This window comes from Grus americana, chromosome 15 (genome assembly GCF_028858705.1).
Source record: "Grus americana isolate bGruAme1 chromosome 15, bGruAme1.mat, whole genome shotgun sequence".
Taxonomy (NCBI): Eukaryota; Metazoa; Chordata; class Aves; order Gruiformes; family Gruidae; genus Grus; species Grus americana.
Window position 1 is genome coordinate 8427039 of NC_072866.1, and position 20913 is coordinate 8447951.

At 41.8% G+C, this 20913-nt stretch overlaps 1 protein-coding gene across 8 annotated transcripts in view; it reads left to right on the forward strand.

The window, feature by feature from the left end:
* The first annotated feature begins 119 nt into the window (after positions 1–119).
* ARHGAP17 (Rho GTPase activating protein 17) overlaps positions 120–20913 on the forward strand; it is a 48303-nt gene continuing 27509 nt past the window's right edge. For 6 of the 8 annotated variants that reach the window (XM_054842665.1, XM_054842663.1, XM_054842667.1 and 3 more), the window contains exon 1: positions 120–313. In XM_054842665.1, the coding sequence (XP_054698640.1) occupies positions 261–313 (53 nt within the window). In that variant the 5' untranslated portion in view covers positions 120–260. The remainder of the gene's footprint in view (positions 314–20913) is intronic. The other 2 variants (XM_054842662.1, XM_054842669.1) reach the window with 2 other exon arrangements.

The following is a 20913-nucleotide window of genomic DNA, read 5'->3' on the forward strand; positions in this document are numbered from 1 at the left end:
GGCCCGCAACGTCCCTCACTCCCGACATCCGGGCCCCGGGCGGGACATCCAGGTTTCCAGCTGCCCCGCCCCTCCCAGGGACCCGGCTGTTGCCCCGCGGGCACGTGACGGGGCGGGGCCGGAAGTGGCGTTGGATTCCGGTGTGGGCGGGGTGGTGGTGCCGCTGGGAGCAGGGAGGCGGTGGCAGCAGCAGGAGGCCGGGGCAGCGCGGCGGCGGAACAGCGGGTGCCCGGCGGGAGGCCGGGGGGAACGGTGCCGCCATGAAGAAGCAATTCAACCGGATGAAGCAGCTGGCCAACCAGACTGTCGGCAGGTGGGTGGTGGGGCGGGGGCGTCTCCGCGGCCGGCCCTGCTTGCCTGGGCCGGGGTGCCGGCGGGGCTCGGGCGGCAGCTCCGCTCCGGTTTTCCGCGCGGAGCCGCCGTGCCGAGGCGGTGCCGCTGCCGGGGAGCGGGCGGAGGCCATCCGCAATCTCGGCCGCGCGTTGGGGCGGGGAGGAACCGGGCACGGCGGGGTTTCCCGCGCCTCTCCTGAGCGGGGCCTTTTGGGGAAGAAAAAGCTTCTGTCAGCTCAGAAAGAAACTGGCGGGACGGGGAGGGGAGGGGGCAGAAACCAGTCGTTGCTCGAAAATTAAAAAAAGAAACAAGAAGATTCTGGTTCTCAGTTTTCCAGCCGGGAGCGGGGCCAGAGCGGCCGGGCGAGTGTGAAACTCGGTGTGAGTCCGTCGGTCTCCGCTGGCACCGAGGCCTCCGTCTTTACCCGTTCGTTGGCGTTGCCAGCTCCGAGCTGGGCTCACGGGGCCCGTGTGGGTGCTTTGGGTGCTCACCTGCCACCCCGCGCTGCGCCGGGAGTCGCGTTTGTGCCGCTCGAGGTGCGCGTCGTGTTTAAGGGTGCGGGGGCAGAGAGCACGGAGCCCCTCGGGGCTGGGGCGGCGTCGGGCCTGGGGGTCAGGGGAGGCGAAGGGGGGGGGGGTGTCTTCAGAGGGTCGCCTCGGCCCCCGAGCCCCCGCAGAGCTATTTGCATCGTGGCTTCCCGTCTGGGCTTGTGTGGCTTTCGTTTCCTTTGTTACTGTGTGAATATTGAGTTATTTAATTCTCATTCTTTTTCACATTCACGAAGTCTTCAGAGAGCGCATCCTCTGCAACTTAATTTTAACAAAGATAACAGAAGTCGTGCAGGTCTGATTGCCATCGATTTTCAGACATCAAGTGTCTTGGAAAATCTTTAGTCTGATTCTGTGGAAACAAATCTGTGCACAAACACAGGAGTGTCCACCTGCAGCTTTTCTGTCTGCTAAAAATGCAAATGTAACTTCACTGCATTTCTAGTAGAGTTCTACATTTTTTTCCTCCAGAAACTGCTCTCTGCTTCTAGTGAAAACTTAGTCTGAAAGTATGTACTTATACTGAAAGTACAAACTTCCATATTATCTGAGTTTATACTTTCATGGCTTCCACTCCAATAACTCACTTAATACAATGTTTATTTTCTTTGTGGCCTGCATACATATAAAACAGGTCAAGTGTGTCAGCTAATAATGGCTAAGTAGTAGATTTTTAATAGGGTGTTTGTTTTGCTTTAAGAGAGAGCATGGCTTCCATACCAATCTTGTGTGCTTTTATTCTCATTTCATAGAAATTAATGATTTTTTTTTCTAATGTTGTTGGAGTGATTATCGGCATTCCCTTTTTGCATGCGTTGGACCCACAGCTCCAAATCCCAAGTGGAATTTCAAGTAATCTGCATTGTACTGAGTAGGATAAACCTCTTGGGCTGCTTTGTATGTCAAGGGGAAAATCAGAATTAAATCTGGAGAACTGTTTATAGTTGTGTATGGGTTGGGAGGTTCGTAATGACCTTTGACTAAATGCAGCTGAAGCCCGGTGGAAGCTGTGGCTATCGGTTGTTTCACAACAGAGGTTCTCAGGGTGTGGTTGTCTATGTGCACGATTATTGCTCATGCTTCTTCTCCAGGTAGTCTGCCGGTGCCTTAGCAGCCTGGATCTGGAATAGTGAAGTTTTCTAGTTTCATTAAAATACAGACAAGTACCTGTAATTGTTTTTCATTAAAAACTACTTGAAATGACACTGACTCATTTGGTTTTATAAGCTTAATGCTAATAGTTTAGTTAAACTCTGTTTGTCTCTTTCCTCTTTTAGTCAGTATTAAATACAAGCACATCCTTATTGGTTCTATCTTTGCTTATAAAGCATTTTTTAATAATAAACTATCTAAAGTTAGTTATATGGATTCTTTACCCAAGAACATATAAACTTTTCTTTTAATTGAATAGAGGTGAGAAGACTCTGCAGAGTGAGGATAATCATAAAGTTTTAACCAGTGCTTGTTGCCTTTTTCATGTATAAATGATATCCTTGTGTTTGTAAGTGCTTTGAATGAAACAAATAGCCCCTTGTAGGGGTTGCTTTGTGTAGTCTGGTTAGCACAAGGTGGTACTAATTCTTTTGTTGCTGACCTTAATGTTTGTGGCTTTCCAAGTTAAAGAAAAATGCTTATGTAATTGAAATAATTTTCATCACTGCAAATTGCATTAATTCTAATGAAACTCAGGAAACTTAGTTTATGGACATGATTTGGGGTGGAGAGGGAAAGAAACAAAACTTGGGAGATTTGTGTTGGCTTTTTGCAATGTATGATCACCTTTAAGTACAGGAGCCATGACAGTGGAAACCCAGTGAAGATATTCTTATGTTTCCCAGAGTGTGGTGTATTCATGTGCACAACCGAGCACACTTTTTCCCCAAACCTGTTTTTCTTTAAGTTTTTTGGTTCATCATCACAATGCTTTTATCTTTCAAGATATCCTATTGTTTGTAAAGAGGTCGAAATTAATCATTCATATTAGATGTTTGCTTAGATACAAACAGCATTTGAAGCAGTAACTGCTTTCGAGGCCCATCAAAGTCCCACCGTCTAGCGAAGACTTTGATTTGATAGCCAGAGATAATTTCTGGAAATGCTTCTGCATCTCTCCTCCTCCAGTTGAGGAGGCAAGAGGGATGTCTCAGCCCTGCAATACTGCATCAAGAAATCAAGCCTGATTAGACCAGTTGGTGTACAAAGAAGAAATGGTTCGCTATACAGTTTTAATAAAAATTAACTTGAAAAACGTTTTGTTTCAAGAGGTATCAAATGTGCTATTAAAATTAATTGGTGAATATTTAATATTACTAACCTTACATTTCATGTACTAGCCAAGCACTCATAGTCACCAGGGTCCTATTTAATTTCCCAAAGTAAAATCACTTAGTAGTGAAAGATTTGTAATTGGTTTCACTTGCAAATATCAGGGCTGAGGTTTTCAAATTTTGGGCAGTGCTGCATTCTGTGGTTTTGATAAGCACTGCAGAACTCATCTGAGACGTGGGAAATGTGACACATTCAGTAGTATCTTGCAGGCAATATTAGGAGACGCAAGTGGTTTTGGCACTGGGTACCAGAACCAGGGGTGAATCATTTCAATTTCCTAACAGTGAAGAAAAAAGAAAAAAGTTGCAGTGTGCTTCCCATCTGGTGCTGTTGCAGCTTGCTGCTGAGATGGGTTTATAGTGAGTTGATGTAACTCATTTATTAGCCTTTTGTGCTTGGACAGAATGAGGAGACAAATCCTGTGTCGAAAGGACTCTTCTGCTTATGTAAATGTCTTGAAAGGGTCCAGTATTTCAAGACCCCGTATGCTGTTGGGAGATCTAGCAGGTGGATAAGCCACCCCACAAGAGAAGCAGTATTTGGAGGAGTAGTTTGGGCATCTGTGCTGAGGGGTCACATCTGCCCATCTCTGCTGGCTCACCTGGGGTACTCAGGGATGTTGTGGGCACTGCCTACTGCCATTTATCATCTTTGGGACATCTACCCTTCTATGTAGTCTTCTGCTCCGTAGGGTGATCTTTAACTGGCTGCTGCTTTTCCTGGTGTTGCATTAGAAAGGGGTATTTTCTACTGCTTTTCTTTTCACTCATTCAGAGCTGCTTCTTTTTTTCACTATAATTGAGGAGTGGGGAGAACAGGCATGTTATGAGGTTAGCAAGCCTTGGCTGCACATCACTGATGTGTTTCACCATGGTTTTGTTGTCTTTAATGGAGGAACATTTAAAATGGTTCAGGATTGCCATAGATATGAATGATGCTGCCTTTCTCAGAGCCAGCTTCCAAAGGTTGGCATCCTTGGCCTTTGTACCATGAATATGTGACTCTAGGACCAGAGAAGTAACACCTTGGCATGAAAAAATAAGCAAAGATGGGCAAGAGCTTCAGTAAAGTAGAGGAATGGCATTAATGGGAAGCCTATGAGTCTGCATGGATACTATTAGATAGAATTATGAAATATATGTAGGAAACTAATTAAAGGGGGGATTAGCCGAGTGGAACGGGATTCCACAATAATTAATAGATGTGTTAAATATTTTGCAGCAATTATCTTGCGGATGTTGTTGGATGCCTTTAAGTATTCAATCTGCCACTGAATATTTTCTATGTATTTGGCAGATTTGTTCTAAGTGTCGCAGGTGTGCAAACACGCATTTCTACTGAGGCAAACAGTTCAAGCTCTGGTTAACCCAAAAAGTAAAATATCAATTATTTTTCTATATAAACCTGGAGGAAAGGGGGAAATGAAACAATATATTTAGCCTTTCATTGAAAACTGGCAGTTCAAGCACCGATCCCTTTCGTTTTGTCGGCTGCTTCAGAGAGACTGTCCAAGCCTGGGCCAGGCGACTGTGAGGCAACCTCTCATTGGGAGACGGTGTCGGAACCTCCTCGGGGCAGTCTTAGAGTAACAAACTGTGAACCTCAGTGTGCGTTGGTTCTCATGTCGTGGTGAAGGATCTTGTATCTAGTTAGAGATAATTCACAAGAGGCATGGCTTACCAGGACATCATTAGTTCCACATGAGCTGAATTAAGGCATCAGAATAAACTGGCATCTTGACCATGACAGATACACAGCTAATCACACAAAATAGCCAGCCCAAATCTGACTTTTGAGCTACATCCAAACTCAAGCATAAACACTTGGAAACAGCTTGAAGCTTTTAGTTAGGCTTAAAAACTGAGGGAGGGAGTGGAGAAGAAAGGAATAACCTTCATTCTGAACTTCGTGATTTTCAGGTGGCCTGAGATTCCTTAGATGCTATATGCTGAGATTGCTTTTAGTGGATTTTACGTATTAATTCCTCTAAACCTTCATCTCTTCTGAGGACCGTGCCCACTGAGAATGGTTTTTGGGGTTTTTTTGGTTGATTGGTTTGGGTTTTTTTGTTCCACACACACATTTTGTGTGTGCTTTGTCTGGATAGAGCGCCTTGTGAAATGGAAGTCATGGAATATGTTTTAGTACGTGTTGTCTCATGGATTTGAAGAGATGGGGTCCTGCCTTCCTGGTGTGTTTGTACCTTTCCTGGGGATGCTTCATAAGCAGATACTCAATCTGGCAGATCAGTTGTGTGTTGGGTTCAGAAATGAAAAGGATTATATTGTGTGTGACATCAACAAAAGTAATTCTTCAGATATCTATGGGTGCTTGTCTTATAGTTTACATACCCTTTTATAAATTACAAAGGGAGACAGATTTTGATTAGAAGCTTGGGAAGTATTCTACTTTATAGTTTCAGTCATCCCTAATGAAAATAAATGTTCAGAGGTATTGTCATTAAAGGCTTTCAAATGATACACTAATAAGCATTTGAACTACACAGCTAAGTAATTCATATGAGGAATGAGTCCACAGAGGTGTTTGTATCATTCTGTTTACTTACAGAAAAACAGGTTGGTAATTAATGACACTTGTTAGACTGTCTTAACAATTTTATGCAAGTTAGGCTTTCCTGCCTCTGGGGATGCAACTATTAATGTTTGTTCCCATCAATTACTTTTTTCATCTTTTAGGTGCAATCAACAGAGTACCATACATATTAAAAATTATTTTAGCCATCTGGTCGGGAAAGTTTATGTCTGGTGAAGTCATCTAAGATTGAGACTGATAGATATGTGGATACAGGAGAGATACTCTGTCTGCCCTTAAGCTGTGACAGTAATTTAAACCAGGGACGAGCAGATCTGACTAATTAGGAATCTGAAAAAGACCACAAACCATCTTAAAAAATCCTTTTTTTATGCAAGAAGCTAATTTACTATAGCTTCTTTGCTAGTTCTCCACTGTTGAAATACAACTTCTTGTATACAAATAGGTTTCTCCAGGCCCTGTACACATGACATTACTGTGACTCAACAGGAGTATTTGAACATATCTTTTAATAGCTCATGCCTCGCATAAAAGTTACTCTACTAAACTATATTTAGTGTTTCTTCAAGCCACTTGGCAGCCTGTAAGTCATAAGTTGGAATCGGTGTTATTGTACCATTATTATATTAAATCAAGTCCTGTTAAAATGACTGTTACTGACTGGTTGTGTATTGTAAGGAGCTACCTACATTTGATTTATATGGGGGAAGGCCTGCTGGAAAACAGTAACTCTTAGTAATACTTCATGGAAAAAGTGGATGATCCAAGTTATTAATTTTTTATTCCTGCTAAAGTGTTATCCATTGATTCTAGTCTCTTTCAGAATTGTTCTGTGAGTTATTACTTAAGGAAGTTCTCTTTCTTACTACTTCATCTTTTGTTGATAGTACTTTGCAAACTAGCTTTTTCAAGCATGCATCATGGTAAAGCAAGAGTGCACTCATCTCTAAGTCCAAAACAATTCAATCAATATAACATTAACCCTACAATTCCATTTAATGTCAAAGAAATACTTCTTTATTGTTTTTCTAGTTCTTATGTGGGGGAAAAAAAAATAATAGAGTATGACCCCAGTATTTGAAAACTTATGGCTCACCCAAACATCATTTTAAAAAAAGTTAAATATGATAAGTGTTATTTACTTGGAATGCTTGTTGTCATTGGTGAAGATATTTGAGAAAAGTGTTAAACAACGCTGAAACAGGTTCATATTTATGGGCAGGGGAGAATCTGCTTTGTGCTTGGTCTTTTAGGTTGACATTTGTCTACATCTGAGTACTCACGAAAAGAAAAATTGCGTTTTGGTGTTTATAATAGTTGTCTTAAACATTTCCTGTTTATCTACAAATGAAGTTCGAGGTCTCTTTAATTAGAAAATTGACTTAGATCTTTCTGGATGGAAGATTAATTCAGTGATAGGTTTAAAGAGTCTGAGTAGATTGAATTAGGGAAGATCTGTTTTCCTGAACATGTGCAGACTTTTGGACTTCAATGTAACTAACTGTCAAGGACTAATTAAAATAAAATGTGTGCGAACAATAAAGCACTCATGTACTAATAGCAAAGGGAATGCATTATCTAAACATCTGCATGTTAGTAGCTTGGCTGTTGAATGGGCAGAGTGAGGAGGCAGTAAGCTTTATAGTGACTGAAACACTGGGATTGATATATAGCTGCGTAAACTGTTCATTACCTCTTAGCCACTTCTAGGCTACCGTATGGGCTGTGCAGAAGTGCAAAACTTTACAAAATGGTGTTTCCATCTGAGACTTAAGCAAGCGAGAGCTAACGGTTACCCTTTAACACTGCCTCTTGGCCTCAGCAGTATCAACAAAGTTTCTTGGTATCTGCATATTTATCTATTTCCTGCACCCTTTGGGGAAAACTGACACAATGTAATGCGTTGTGCAGCTCAGGAATCTGATTCTTCTAACAGTACAAACTTCCAATTATAGAAAAACATGCAGCTATTATGTTTTCAGTTTGGGGCTGTTTCTTGTGGTAAGACTTGGCAAGTCGGCAGTGTATTTGCGACTGCCATTAACGCAACAACAAATGGAATAGCTTGTAGATATAAATTGTGTCCAAGCTGTGGTCTAGATTCAATTTTGTGAGCATGTCTGTTAATTGCATGTGTCCTTCATGTACCCTTCAAAGTGGACTGCTAAAGTCAAAGGAAAAAATATTTGAATTTACCTAAGTTGAGGACTTTGTAGTAACTTTCTTCAGTTGTTCTGTCTCAGTAGACAACAGCTGAGCTGGTGAGGTCTGTAAGGCTGAACGCCTGGTGCTGCCGGTAAGAAGCTGTATTGCTGTACTGGAACCCCTGTTAAGAAAAGAGGTTTTGTCTTGTAAACACATGGCCAGAAAACAAAGGAGTGTATTCTGACCTGCTTTTAGGTGTTCTAAGTTTTGTAAAGGCAGTTAGTTTATCTCAGTATCTCTTAATTCCTGAGGGACCAAGATGATCTCCTGTTGGTTTAAAGCCTAGGTCGTTAAGAATCCTTAAGATTAGAAACTGTTAAGAAATTAAGCTGTGTTTTTAAGAAGCGTGTTTATCTGCAGAAGTTCACTGTGTCTAATGCTGAGTGCGTATTGCATTGCAGTGTGGTGTTTTTCAGAAAACCACCGTAATAAACTTTCTAGATGCAAATGCAACGTGAAGTAGTACTCTTAAAAGGTGCAGCAACAAGTTTTAAATCAATGAGTAAGTATTTTCCCAGCCCTCAGTTTAAAAAGCCTCATCACTTGTGATCCAATTCCAGACCACATGAAAACTTTGCCCCCCCACGTCCAGTGGCCAGAAGCAGATGACGCGGGAAGGGTGCGAGGCTCAGATATCCCGTGGTATTTCCCACGCATGTTCTCACGGCCACCAGCTGTGTCTGTCTCAGGAGCTTCCTGAGCCAGAGGTGACCTCTGCCCGGCCAATGTCTGATTGCACCAGGCTTGTGGTGGTTCATGCGTTGACTGTACCATCATTGCTAACACAAAGCTCCACCTTACCAAACAGCTGAAGAGTGTGTTGAAGCTGTAGTCTGCTCCCCTGCTTCTCTGGAAGTTCAGATTTTGATAGTTTCAACTATTTGTTTACGCTCTAAGTGAATCGTGTAGGAGAGAAACATGTTCCTGTGTGCCTGCAGTGTGTAAGAATGAGCTCCTGGGAATATTACATTATTTTCCTGAACAGTGGGTGCTTCCAGGGCAGGTAAAGCTTCAGTTATTTTGCTTCCCCGTAATAGATGCAGAAAATGCCTTTCAATCTTAGATAAAAATTTCTGGTATTCAGTGGTGAAGAACGAATTGTTTTAGTTGTGCTAAATTTTGTTGACTTGAAGATACCTTAATAAAACATTGTGCTTCCTAGTAGAGAAGTAGCTAAAGCCCATTGGTTAGAAGAGAAAAGGTATTGTATAACTTTGTGGCAGACTTGTATGTCAACTGCTGAGTGGGCAGTGTGTAAAATACTTGAGATTTTTGTTGCAGAAAAAGAAATATAAAAACTCCATGCTCAGGGATTTGGGAAATATTAATTGCCCTCTTGCATGCATGTCCTCATCTGCTTTATCTCTCTTCATCATGCTGCTGCTTGATGAAACAGATCAGAGGACTGATAAAATAATCACAATAGACAGATACTGTAGGATCTGTTGTAGCTGGATCATCTTGGGCTTCCTGTTTTGCCAGGGGGTCAGGACTGCACAGCAAGGGTGAAGGGAGCATCTGCCTCAGGAAAGCAGAGTCTTGTGTTGCCTTAAAATGGTGAATAAAATGTCATTTTTCTGTGGAGAGATTTCTTGGGTGGTTTCACAAGGTTTTCCAGGGTCTAGAGCAGCAGTGATGGTTGTGCCAAACCTGGTGTGCTGTGCTTGTGTCACAGCATGTAACCGGAGCCTGAGTCCCCATCCCCGGCTGGACCCGTGCAGCTGCCTGGGTGAAGCACCACAGGGAAGCAGAGGAGGCTGAAAGAATAGGAAAGGATATAATGTCCAGGGGTGTTAGGTGCATCCGAGGTGGAGGTTTTGGTATCTGACATAACAGCAGAGTAATGAAGGTAAAAATATACTTGAATCTGCTTTAATGACAGCTGCTCAGCTGAATGGTCTGCTCTGCACCTGCACTCTGGAGGTGGAGTCCAACTCTTCTGGTATTTATTCATATAAACAAAATAATCTTGGTATTACCCTCTTTGTGGTTGAAGCTGTGATTCCCTGATTCTAACTTGATCTGATGGTGGTTCTTTAGAGCAAGTGATTTTAATATTAGGTTATGCCTAGAGTCAAAACTTTAAAATAGTAATGATTTAATCTGCTAAAATAGCTAGAAGTGATCTAATAAGCTGTTTCAACCTGATGCTGTAATGTGATATACTCGGAATTTATGAAAGCAAATGTATTTCTTAGATACTTGCATGGTATTTTTAGGTTATGATAATGGCTCTGTGACCAGAACTGCTCTTTAGAGGTCATTGTATTAGCAAATGATGAAATGTCAAATACACATGATCTTTTTAGGATGTGGTTAAATGGAAAGTGTCTTAGTGTGTTAGAAGTGTTTTCTAATACTGTGCACAGTTTCCAGAAAGAAAGGTTTCATTAAAAAATGGAGCTGCTACTTTTAAGTTGTGTTTTAGGAGAACCTCCAGCCCACTGTGTTGGGTCTTACATCAGGCAGCAATTAGCTGTCCTTTATTTGCCATGGCACAGCTCTGATCTGAAACCTAGGGGAGTATAATAATGCAAATTAAACTGGGCAAGGTATGGCTGATCTCTGGTACTTCAGAACCGAGTAGGTTCGCAGCAGTTGGTGGTGACATACCAAGTGATTCTAATAGATTAATGCGTTTGATTTCCTCATTTTTTCAGGGCTGCTTGATTGTTACAGGTACCAGTCTTGAAAGGAAGGCTAAATTTGATCCTCACTGACATTATCATGCTTAAAGCAGCACTTGATGTCTAGACAAGAAAAAAATAGGGAACTTTCAAGTGTTCTTTTTATCTGCAACATTGCTTTGTTGACTGAATTAGAACATTTTGTTTAAAATTCATTCCTTAAGAACCAAATAGCCTTAAAAGCTTTGAGTTTGTAATCACTATTGCATTGCTGATAAAAGCATGTCAGAGTAGTCGTGCATCTTATGCTTGGACAATACTGCTGTCTCAACAGGAAACAAGCTTTCATAAATACACGCCAGCTGGGTGAGGTCACAAGTTCTTCTCCTAAGTGAGGTGGAGCCTTTTTTCCTTGACACAGATTGTTTTCTTGTGAAGTTAATTGCATTGCAAAATGACAGGAACATCCTGGAGTGACTGGAGCAGTGAATCAATGAGCCAGGGGATCTGCAAAAAATGAGTATGCCAAATACGCAAATCAGTTTTAGGTGAGAAGGATCAATAAAGGAGGAGTTTTTCCTTCTGTCTTACAAATTGTCCTGTGCCAGAAACTGCTGGACTCAGATTTTTGTATAAATATACTCGTTGGCTATATTGCATATTTCTCAACATTGCAATGGCACTTCCAGAGTGAAAATTAACAAAAGGAAAACTGGTAACTTGTACAGCTGAGCCTTGCACAAAAAAGATAGGTTATTGCTGGGAACGGATAAGGTTGCTGGAGCATATCGCTTGTGGCACACACAGGCACACACATTCTTGGTGACAAAGGTAAGGCTACGAAAAACTACTTTAGCCAGTGACAGGAAAATTAAGGTGTAAGGTTGTCCCTTTTTCAAGGCCAAGTTGGATGGGGCTTTGGGCAACCTGGGCTAGTGGAGGGTGTCCCTGCCCATGGCAGGGGGGTTGGAACTAGATGGGCTTTAAGGTCCCTTCCAACCCAAACCATTCTGTGGTTCTATGATAAGATAAATTGCCTTGCATGCAGATTGAAAGGTTTTGGCTGTGATACGGCTTTGAAGAGTACAGCAGTTTATTCAAATGCCACATTTTTTTGACATCTGTGAACTCATTATCAAGCAGTCAGTGGAGGGAAATGTTAATCCACCTGATTAAAGGTTCTATTTTCTGTAGAAAACAAAGAGAAGATAGAAAGCTAATATTTTCATACAGAAAAATAAATGTGTGAGCTAAACTGTCGCAGCTTCTATTTCAGTTGAACATTTAATGGTTGTCTTGCTGTAAGCTGATTTAATACGCAGATTAAGTGTTCTGATCTGATTTTTTTTGTAGGAATGGAACAGTAGGATAAAGTAATCCTGGTTTTGTAACAGCAGGTCCAAGTGTGTGTTGAAGTGACATACAGGTTAATAAACCTTGATTAGACTGTTAGTCTGAGGCTCGTATTTCCTTCTCAGAAATCTAGTGATAGGGTTAACTTTCAGTTTCATGCTGGAACAGCAAAAAGCATCGTGTACAACACATGGCAGGGCGGTGATGGCATAGTTCTGCATGTTATACACATTAATATGGTCTTGTATACACTGTATCTAAGCAACATAAAAACAGATGTCTATATCCAGTGCTGTAAAACTCAGTAATTGGATGAGTCGTCTCAATTGCAGGCTAATTGTCAGACTCAGCTCAGAAACTCGCTTTCCTGTTGGTGAAACGTAATAAAGGGTTCAGCCATTAATTGTTAATCATGGCTACGGATCAGAAAATCAGTGCAAAGGCTTCATTGTGAAATAGTGGGCATAAAGAATAATCCCTATTTTGTCAGCAGCCTATTAGCCAATTTTATATAACCTCAGATCCCTGAATTCCCTTATACTGTTTTTTTAACTGTTATTTCAAAGCTTTCAACTCCTTTTTGCTTTCTTAGTTTCTATTCCTACTTTATTGTTCTGCCTTTTTTGTGTTTCCTTGTTTTGCTTTTTGTGTTGATTCAGTTTGGTTCCTTTTCAAAGGCTTTCTCTTGCCAGTTTTGTGAATCCCCAAACTTAAAATAGGCCTGTCTGGATGGTATATTAAATTAAGAACAGTGTTACCTTTGGTGAAATGTTCAGTTTTGAATTGGAGCTTTTTGACACTTCTGCAAGGTAATAAGCTGAAATGTCCTGCCAAAGTGCAAAAAACCAAACAAATATGCCAAAAAGCCTAGGATTTTTTTTTAGCAGTTCAGCGTATTTTGCTCATTCCTGTATTGCATATTTTTCCTATTCAAACATGTCTGCACTGTAAAAGGTTTGCCTTTGCGAAAGGCAGTACTGCTTCGTAAGAGTCTTTTCCAATGATTGACAGTGCAGGACTTCTGATAAAAGAAACCAAAAAATTAAAAATGTCTTGAATTAGTGGGCAGTTCACCTGTTTTGTGGCTAGAATGGCAAGTAGTGTCTTGTTTGAAAGTTCAGGATGTGATTGAGGGTTTTTTTGTGGGTTTTCTGCCTTTTTTTTTTCCCTCTCCTTAAATGTGAAGGAGTTCTCATGTCAGCAGGTGGTTTGGCAAGGGGACTGGTCCTTGCCTTAAAACAAAAAGCTGCCAAACCTACGTGTAGGAAGTTCATGAGCCATTCTCTTATCCAGAAACATCAGCTGCTGCCTTGACTCCATGGTCCAGAGGTAGAACTGCATCATGCTTTGCAGTGGTGCCCTTTCTGCCCAGCCTCGATTCCCTAGCTGCCCTTCCATTAATTCCCACCCCTCCTTTGTGCTTGCACATGTGATCTCAACGGTGAAGTTGATCTCACTGAAAAATGGAGTTTCTTCCAGCCAGATTAGTTTTCAGCCAGATCAGTCCGTTGAGCTGTTGACTAGTGGAGATGTTTGTGCTGGGCACAGGGAGATGCAAGCAGCCAGGGATGGTAGGAAGGACGACACAACTTTCTCAGCAGCTCTGCCAGCTGATGTCACCTCTGTGTTAACGAAATGTTGGCCCCAGGGTGCAGTTTTGTGATCAGCTTAAGCTGATCTTAAGTAGCTGCTGTTGCTAAAAGGGACAGATTCCCCTCTCCCTGCCCAGCCTGCGCTGGTGCCAGCTCCCTGCCCGGGGATGGGGAATGGTGCAGCCATGGGGTGGCCCAGGGGAGGGGGCAGAGACAACTGGAAACCAGTAATTTCTTTTATTGGCCACAATTCCAGTCTGAGCTGCCTGTGACTGCTACCGATGCAGGGGAGGGATGCAAGGACCAGGGGTCTGTACCTGAAGTTTGGGGAACTGCTTCAGGCAGGGCTCTTGAAAGGAGAAATGTCGTAGGGAAGCATGTGAGAGACGAATCCCATGTTTGCTTCTTGTCCTGGGTTTGATTTGGTGGGGACTGCAGCTGCCACAAGTTCAGGCTGCTGTGCAGGGACAAGGTGAGCAGCTCTGGAGAGCCGGCCAGGGGAAGGGAGGTGGCTGCAGGCTGATTTATTGCTACGGTTTGGCCAGATTAATTTTCAACTAGACCTGGTGTGACTCTGGTTGTGAGTGCTGCTAGAGCAAAGGCGGCAGGGTAGGGGGAATCCCCATTTTGGCAGCAGCAGCGTTTATGTTGGCATACAGGGATTGTAAAATTGCACCTTGGATTAAGGAATAACAAATTCAGTAATTTAGGTTGCTTTCTACTCTACTATTGTCTCTTATATCAAAATTGTACCCATCTAACTTTATGTAAAATTATTCTACATAAATAGAAGAAGAGGTTGTTGCTTGCTTGGTGGAGGGAAGGGTCTTGTGTGAAAACAAACTTTTTAATGTAAATAAATACTGGGCAGTTAAATAATAAAAACAGTTCTTTACCAAGATAATGTATAAGGGTGTTTGTATACATTTTTTTTTAATAAATTATGTTAACTGACATGTTTGAAAAGTTCAAGTTCTATAGTAATGCTAAGTAGAGTGAACTTAACATGAGAAATATATATGGTAATACTTAAAAGGGCATAGAAAATACATTATGATTTGATAAGTTTAGAAATTTAGGTATTTTCTTGTGTAGCTGAGCTTTGTTTCAGATTCCTTGGCATTTTTTATCACTAATTTGTGACAGCTTGACATAGGAGTTTTTACTTTGGAAAACTGTGATTGCTGCTAGATTTCATCCTGATGGGATTTAAGCATTCAGAATTTTAATCCTCTACAGCAGCACTTTGCATTTCCTTCTGAAGGTATTAATACTTTCACAAATCGTAGCTTCTTTTTAAAAAGTGCATTTGATTTGTTATATTGGCCTTCACTGTGAGTGGAGGTTTGGTTTTTTTGAAAGTCAAAAATAATACAGGGAAAGCTTTACTAACTAAAATTTTGTTTGTGGTCTGAAATAGTAGGTTAGCAGTAAGTATTTGATTTGCTGGAACAGTAGTCAACTGGAAACACTTAATTGTAACTTTTTTATTTGTATCCAGAAGTTTAAAAGCTATCAGACTCATCAAAGACTGCTCACTGAAACATCAAACAAAGTTGCTTTAAATCTGGTTCTGCATTTAAACCACAGTTGTATTTTTGCCATATAGAAAGTTCAACTCACACTCATCTCTAATTTGTAGTGCACGTGGCCCAAAATTATCTACCTAGTTTTGTTACATAGACTTCACTGTTTGAGCAATATTTTTTTCAAACTACACCGTATTTGGTTTAATTCTCAATATCTAATATTAAAAACAAATGTATATTTTACAAGGAGGGGGTTGGAGTTCTGAAGGGCAGCGCAGGGCCTCGCTGCAGTGACTGAACCTCCAAGAGTGGCCCTAAAATAGGAGTTGGCTTGAGCCCCGGTTGTTCTAAAGAGCTAAATTTACTGCCTCGCTTGGGAGAGGAGCCTTGGATCCATTTCACTTACGAAGGAATTTCAGATCCCCTAATGCGAACAGTCTGTCATGGGTTTCCCTGCAACTGCAAAGGAGCAGTCTGCTTTCTTTCCAAGATGATTATCTTTCTAAAGCCTGGTCTGCCTTTAATTAGAGCAGGCAGGCTTCATTCTTCAACATTGGGTAGCTGAGATTATAGAAGAGATCAAAGTTGCAGCTTTTAGATTGAGCCACCAAGCAAAGTTTGATGGAGGAACTCGATGGAGAAAGGAAGACAAAGGAGCAGAAATCTTCACTCATTTATTGAGGCCTGGATTGTAGTTTTGCAGCTCCCAGAGTTCTGAAGATAAAGAGCTCAATTAATTAAATGTTTTGGTGCCTTGGAGGTGATGCACCGTTTTTTAAAGCACTTCCTGCACGGGTTAAAATTGGTGGGTTATCTCCTCTGAGTGATTGCTCCTGCTGCCACTAAAGCATCACTGGTCACCAGATTTATGATGAAAGCAATTTTAACACTTGTGCAGAAGTTTATGTTGTTAATTTGGTTGAAAAAAAAAACAAGAATAGTAGGCAAATTTGAAGTCTAACTGGTGACTAGTTGTGAGTAGTGTTTACTAAATACTGGGTAGATATTGAAAATGGTGGCTATTATCTGACAGTCGTTCTGTAGTGATTCTAAAATGTTTAGAAATAACTCACAGAACATTGATGCTTACCTTGGGTCATGCTAGTTTCTTTTGAAAAAGTCCAACCGCACTGAGAATTGCAATTGGTCACCTTACTTTCAGTATGAATGCTGGGGGGTTTTTTATGGTGTGGTGTCTAAACAGAATTAACTTTGAGTTCATGTGACGTAATGAACTTGGTTTTTGTGGTAAGAAGTGTACTTGGCCAAACATGTTTCTGCTCTGGCTGGTCTTCAAAATGCTGTGCAGGTGAAACTGAACTCCTACAGTATATCCAGAAAGCTGAGTATTGCCACAGGCTGCCAAAGGAAGCGAAATAAATCCTTTGTAATAAAGCAGTTTTGAAAAGTGACCTTTTAATATATGCGTTTATGAAGGCCACAGTTGTAGGATTTTGCTTTCCAGTAGCACAGAAAGGTCCTTTAATGTGTTAAAGACCTCAGCTTCTGAAAACCATATAGAAATGCAGAATATGGGAGTGGGAAATGTGTATGTTACAACCTGTATTGTTTAAAATCTGGATCAGGTGAGGAGGCTTTGTGTGAGCCTGGCTGCCTGGGAGGAGGAAAGGGCAGCGAAAACCTTGGTCGTGTTCTTCTGAGCTGGGAAACAAGAGGTTCCCTGCATCACCTTGATTTCTTGAAGTCAAAACCAAGCGAAAGTTAAGCAAGGTACGGCCATAAACAGTGATTTATTTCACATTCGGATACTGACCACAGCGGTCACTTTAAGCGTGCAGTAAAAGGCACTCAGGAGTTGCTTAGCTCCTGCATGTTGGTGCTATTCTCCTGCATCCTTATTGAAAAGGCATCATCGAGTTTGACTCTGGTCTTGCTCAGCTGTTTCAGCTCTTCCCCCTGATTGAAATTTTCATTTAGTTTTAAAATTATTTGATGTGTTTAATAATTAGGTTCCATAAACTTGGATTATAAAATATGGGGTTCACCTAGCTTAAAAGGCAAGCCTGTTCCTGGAATATAGCACAATACCGAATGGGTAGAAATCAGTTGGTATAATCCTTTAGGTTCTATTTCCTATGAAGTCTGTCTTACTGAATGTTAAAAAAGCAAACTTTTTAGAAGGGAAATTGTCATCTAATTCTGGATTCCTTGTTTTGGAACAGAGCTGCTGATTCTTTCATTTTTCCTGGCAACAAATCCTACCTATTGTATGTGGAAAGCAGGCAGGATGTGCTGCCAGCCTGGTGGAGGTGCTCTGAAGTGTTAACTTGCCTGCAAAGCTAATCTGGTTGCTCCTGGTAACAAACAAATGCTTTGTCTGAGGAAAATCAAATAGCAGGGAAGGCTAGTTTTAATTTTGTCTCGTATTTTGGGTGGATGTCTCCTCGCTTCCGCTGAAATCTTTCCAGAGTTCAGGAACGCAGGCATGTCGTTTCGTCACGAAGCGAACTGCCCTCCTGTGGCATCACCTACCACCAGCTGCACCTCCCATCTGCAGTGCGTGAGTCAAGGTTTCTGTTTCCACTTTGACATTTGAACTGAGTCACTTGTTCTGTTGTGAATGTCCAAGTTTTTATGGCTCTTCATGTCAGGATTGCTCTTGTTCCTTCCTCATTAGCCTTTCAGGAGTGTAAATTTCCACAGGTTTTGTAGCTTTGACCTGCTTTGGAGATCAGCCCCCAGGTCAGGACCAGTGCCCTGGTGGTGGACAGGACCCTGCTGTGAAGGCAAAATGATGTCAAATATTGTTTAGATGAAGCTTTATTTTATTTTTTTAAATCTTCAATGCTGTTTAACAGAGCCTCTTCATTTTATACATGGAAATGTAAATTCTTTCCCTGTGGAAGATAAACACTTTTATCTCAGGAATTCACATCTGCTCTTTCCACATGTACAGAGAAGACTTCTGGCCTGGAAGTGTGAAGGAGCTGTAAAATGAAGAAGCGAGGGGACCAGTTTTAAAACTGGTGGGCAGCACAGCTCTCAGCCCATGCTCACGGCTGAGCCGGGCAGTAATCTGCAGCAGAGCCCTGCACGCTGAGCTGTATTTCGGGCTGGGCTGTGCTGAAGGAAAGAAATAAAATGAATGATACTATCAAACACGTAGAGAGGAAGCCAATTGGGGGCACATGCAATACATTTTTAAACTGTCACAGCAAGCTAAGGTATTGTAATTGATGCATCTAGAATAAAAAAATACAATCTTTCCACTCTCAAACCCTTTGCTTTTTGCTTGGAGTGAGTTAAGGCAATTACTTAGGGCCATGCCATCCCCGAATGAAAAATGACACAAACATCTATGTGACATGTCATATTTCCTGTTAAGTATGCTATTTACTGTCTTTAAAAAAAAAATATTGAAGAGTGAATTTGGCAACAAATTTTCATTGAAAATTACGGTTTCTGTGTTACAGTATCATAAAGTGAAAAGCTAGCTCTGCTCAGGTTTTTTGTCTGTCTTTGGTGGGTGTCACGCTCTTTATATACTGTTCATCTGAGCTGTACTCAGAGCCCAACCTGCTCTTTGCTACCTGTTCCCACCCCAGAGCTGTGTCAGCAAGGTTATCTGTCTGAAGGGTGAATCTGGGGACCTGATTTGGTTGAAAAGTAACTGTTTCTGCCAGATTATTTTCAGTTGGCTTGGCTGCCTGAGCTGGTTTACACCCCAGCTAAACCACGTATTGTATCAGTGCGGGAGAGGTATGCTGAAGACGTTGAGGAGCTGCTTCTGTAGCTGCTTCTACTGACAGCAGCTCATGGAGCTCTGTACTTTGGATGCTTATCGTGGGCAAAGTACTGATTCTGTGTGGGAGAAAAGTTTGAAAGTACCATTTTTAGGGAATTCAGTAGTTTTGTCCTCTTTAATCATTAAGGAGGTGATTATAGCTGCAACAAATGACTGTTCAACTTTGTTTCTACAATCAGTCTTTTTAAATGCATTGCTGAATTTTAATTGAAAAACTTTGTACCACCTGATTCATGCAAAGGTTCTGGCATAACAGATATCCTGCATAGGGTTGTAGCAGAAAAACTTCACCTTCAGTTCTCAGAAACCGTCCTTTTCCAGGGGACCAGTGCTGTTCCTGCTTCCAGTGGACTGCTGCCAGTCTAGCAGCTATTTTACATTTAGGCAGCCGAACAGCTGCTGCTGTGGTGGGGTGCGATGCCAAGCCCTGTGTGCGGAGTCCGGCGTCCCCCAGGCTGCTGCTCATGCTGTGCTCTCTCCTGTCTCACGGAGAAGGTGTCGGGAAGCTCCCGGCTGGGCAAGTCCCTGTTTCCCTGCCATGTGCCGGCAGATTCTGCCATCTAGAAGCACGGGGACAACTCCTGCACAAACAGCTTGATCACAAACCGGCATGTTTGGGGCCCCCGGCACGCAGGAGAGGCTCGGTCGGCAGGGCGTGCTTTCCCCATTAGTAATGGCTTGGAGGGACCTCGTTATGCAACTGAGAATTAACTGTTTGGACTGTATTGAGCGTAACTGCTGGGAATGTAAACAGCCATAGCTGCTGTAGTCTGAGCCTCGTAATCTCAGTTTGGGATGGGCTGTGTTCGTGATGTCCCGTGGGGGAACTTGCAGTGGAGGGTCTCCAGGCTGGAGGCCAGCTACCAGTGCTGCTGGGCTTGATAAAGCCCTTGGGGATGCTCTCTGCAACTAAATCTTCCAATTCTTAATCAGTTCTTGATTCCAGAAGGATTTCTTCATCGCCTTGTGCTACCAACTAGATAAGAGACAAATAAGACCTAACAGGGGATAAGGACAGAACTTTAAGTAGCAGTGAAAAGAAATTCTGTTATTTTCTTTGTTTGCTAATTCTCTAATTAGTCTGCAGAAAGGTCCTGTGAAGCTGCAATTGGATGTAACCTTTAAACTAGTAGTACCTGTTATTCGGAGGGAGACAGGCACCTTTGGTTTGTTGCTGTTTCCCTGCTCAGTAAGGAGATAGGCTGTGCTGCTGTCACAGGGTTGCATTTTCTGTTTCATGGTTGTGGTCACTGAAAATCAATATTATTTAGTGGCTCTTTCTTGGCTTCCTTATTAAAGGTGGAATGTGGGCCTGCAGGAAGGGTGAGGTCTTCCCTCTTGCATTTCCGAACCTGACATCATCATCAGTGGCTTTTCTAAATTGGCGCTGGCCTGGGGACGGCTGTCCTGCTGCCACCAATGACTGGGGAAAACATCCCTGACTTCAGAGGAGGAGATCCGGATTTTCAAGCTGTGACTTTAAATCCTCGATAAACCAGTTACGTGTACAAAGAGTGTTTGAGATAAATATACGAAAATTGTTTTGCACTTGACATAATGATCTATAGTCTGTGGGTAACCATATTTTAAATGGAAACGAACTTCTACTAGCCTGTTACTGAGCTCTCTTTGCTTTTCACTGGAATATAATTTCCTAGGAAAAAGGAGGGGAAGGAGAAATCAAACTTGATATATCTAAAGTTGTGTGGAAGTTCTATACTGTTTGATGGTTTTAAATTAATGTTGTGACTAAAGCCATTCAGAAGCATCCAGTAACTTTATAGTAGTGTAATGAAAGGTTCTGTTGAACACAAATATGGAATAATATTAGAAGGGACATTGTTTCCTCTAAAGATAATTTCTATAAAATGCATTTTATGATTCCCAGTAGCTAAAAGTGAATTTACAGAATCTTACAGTGATTTGATTATTGCTGCATGGGTGAGAAAAATTCTGTGAACTCTCAGTCAATCACTATTCTTGTGATTATCAGTAGTTCAGCGGGTTTAATGATGTGTACATATCCAGTTATAAGTACTGAAAATGTTCTTAGAAGTTCCTTTGAATTACACCACCCGA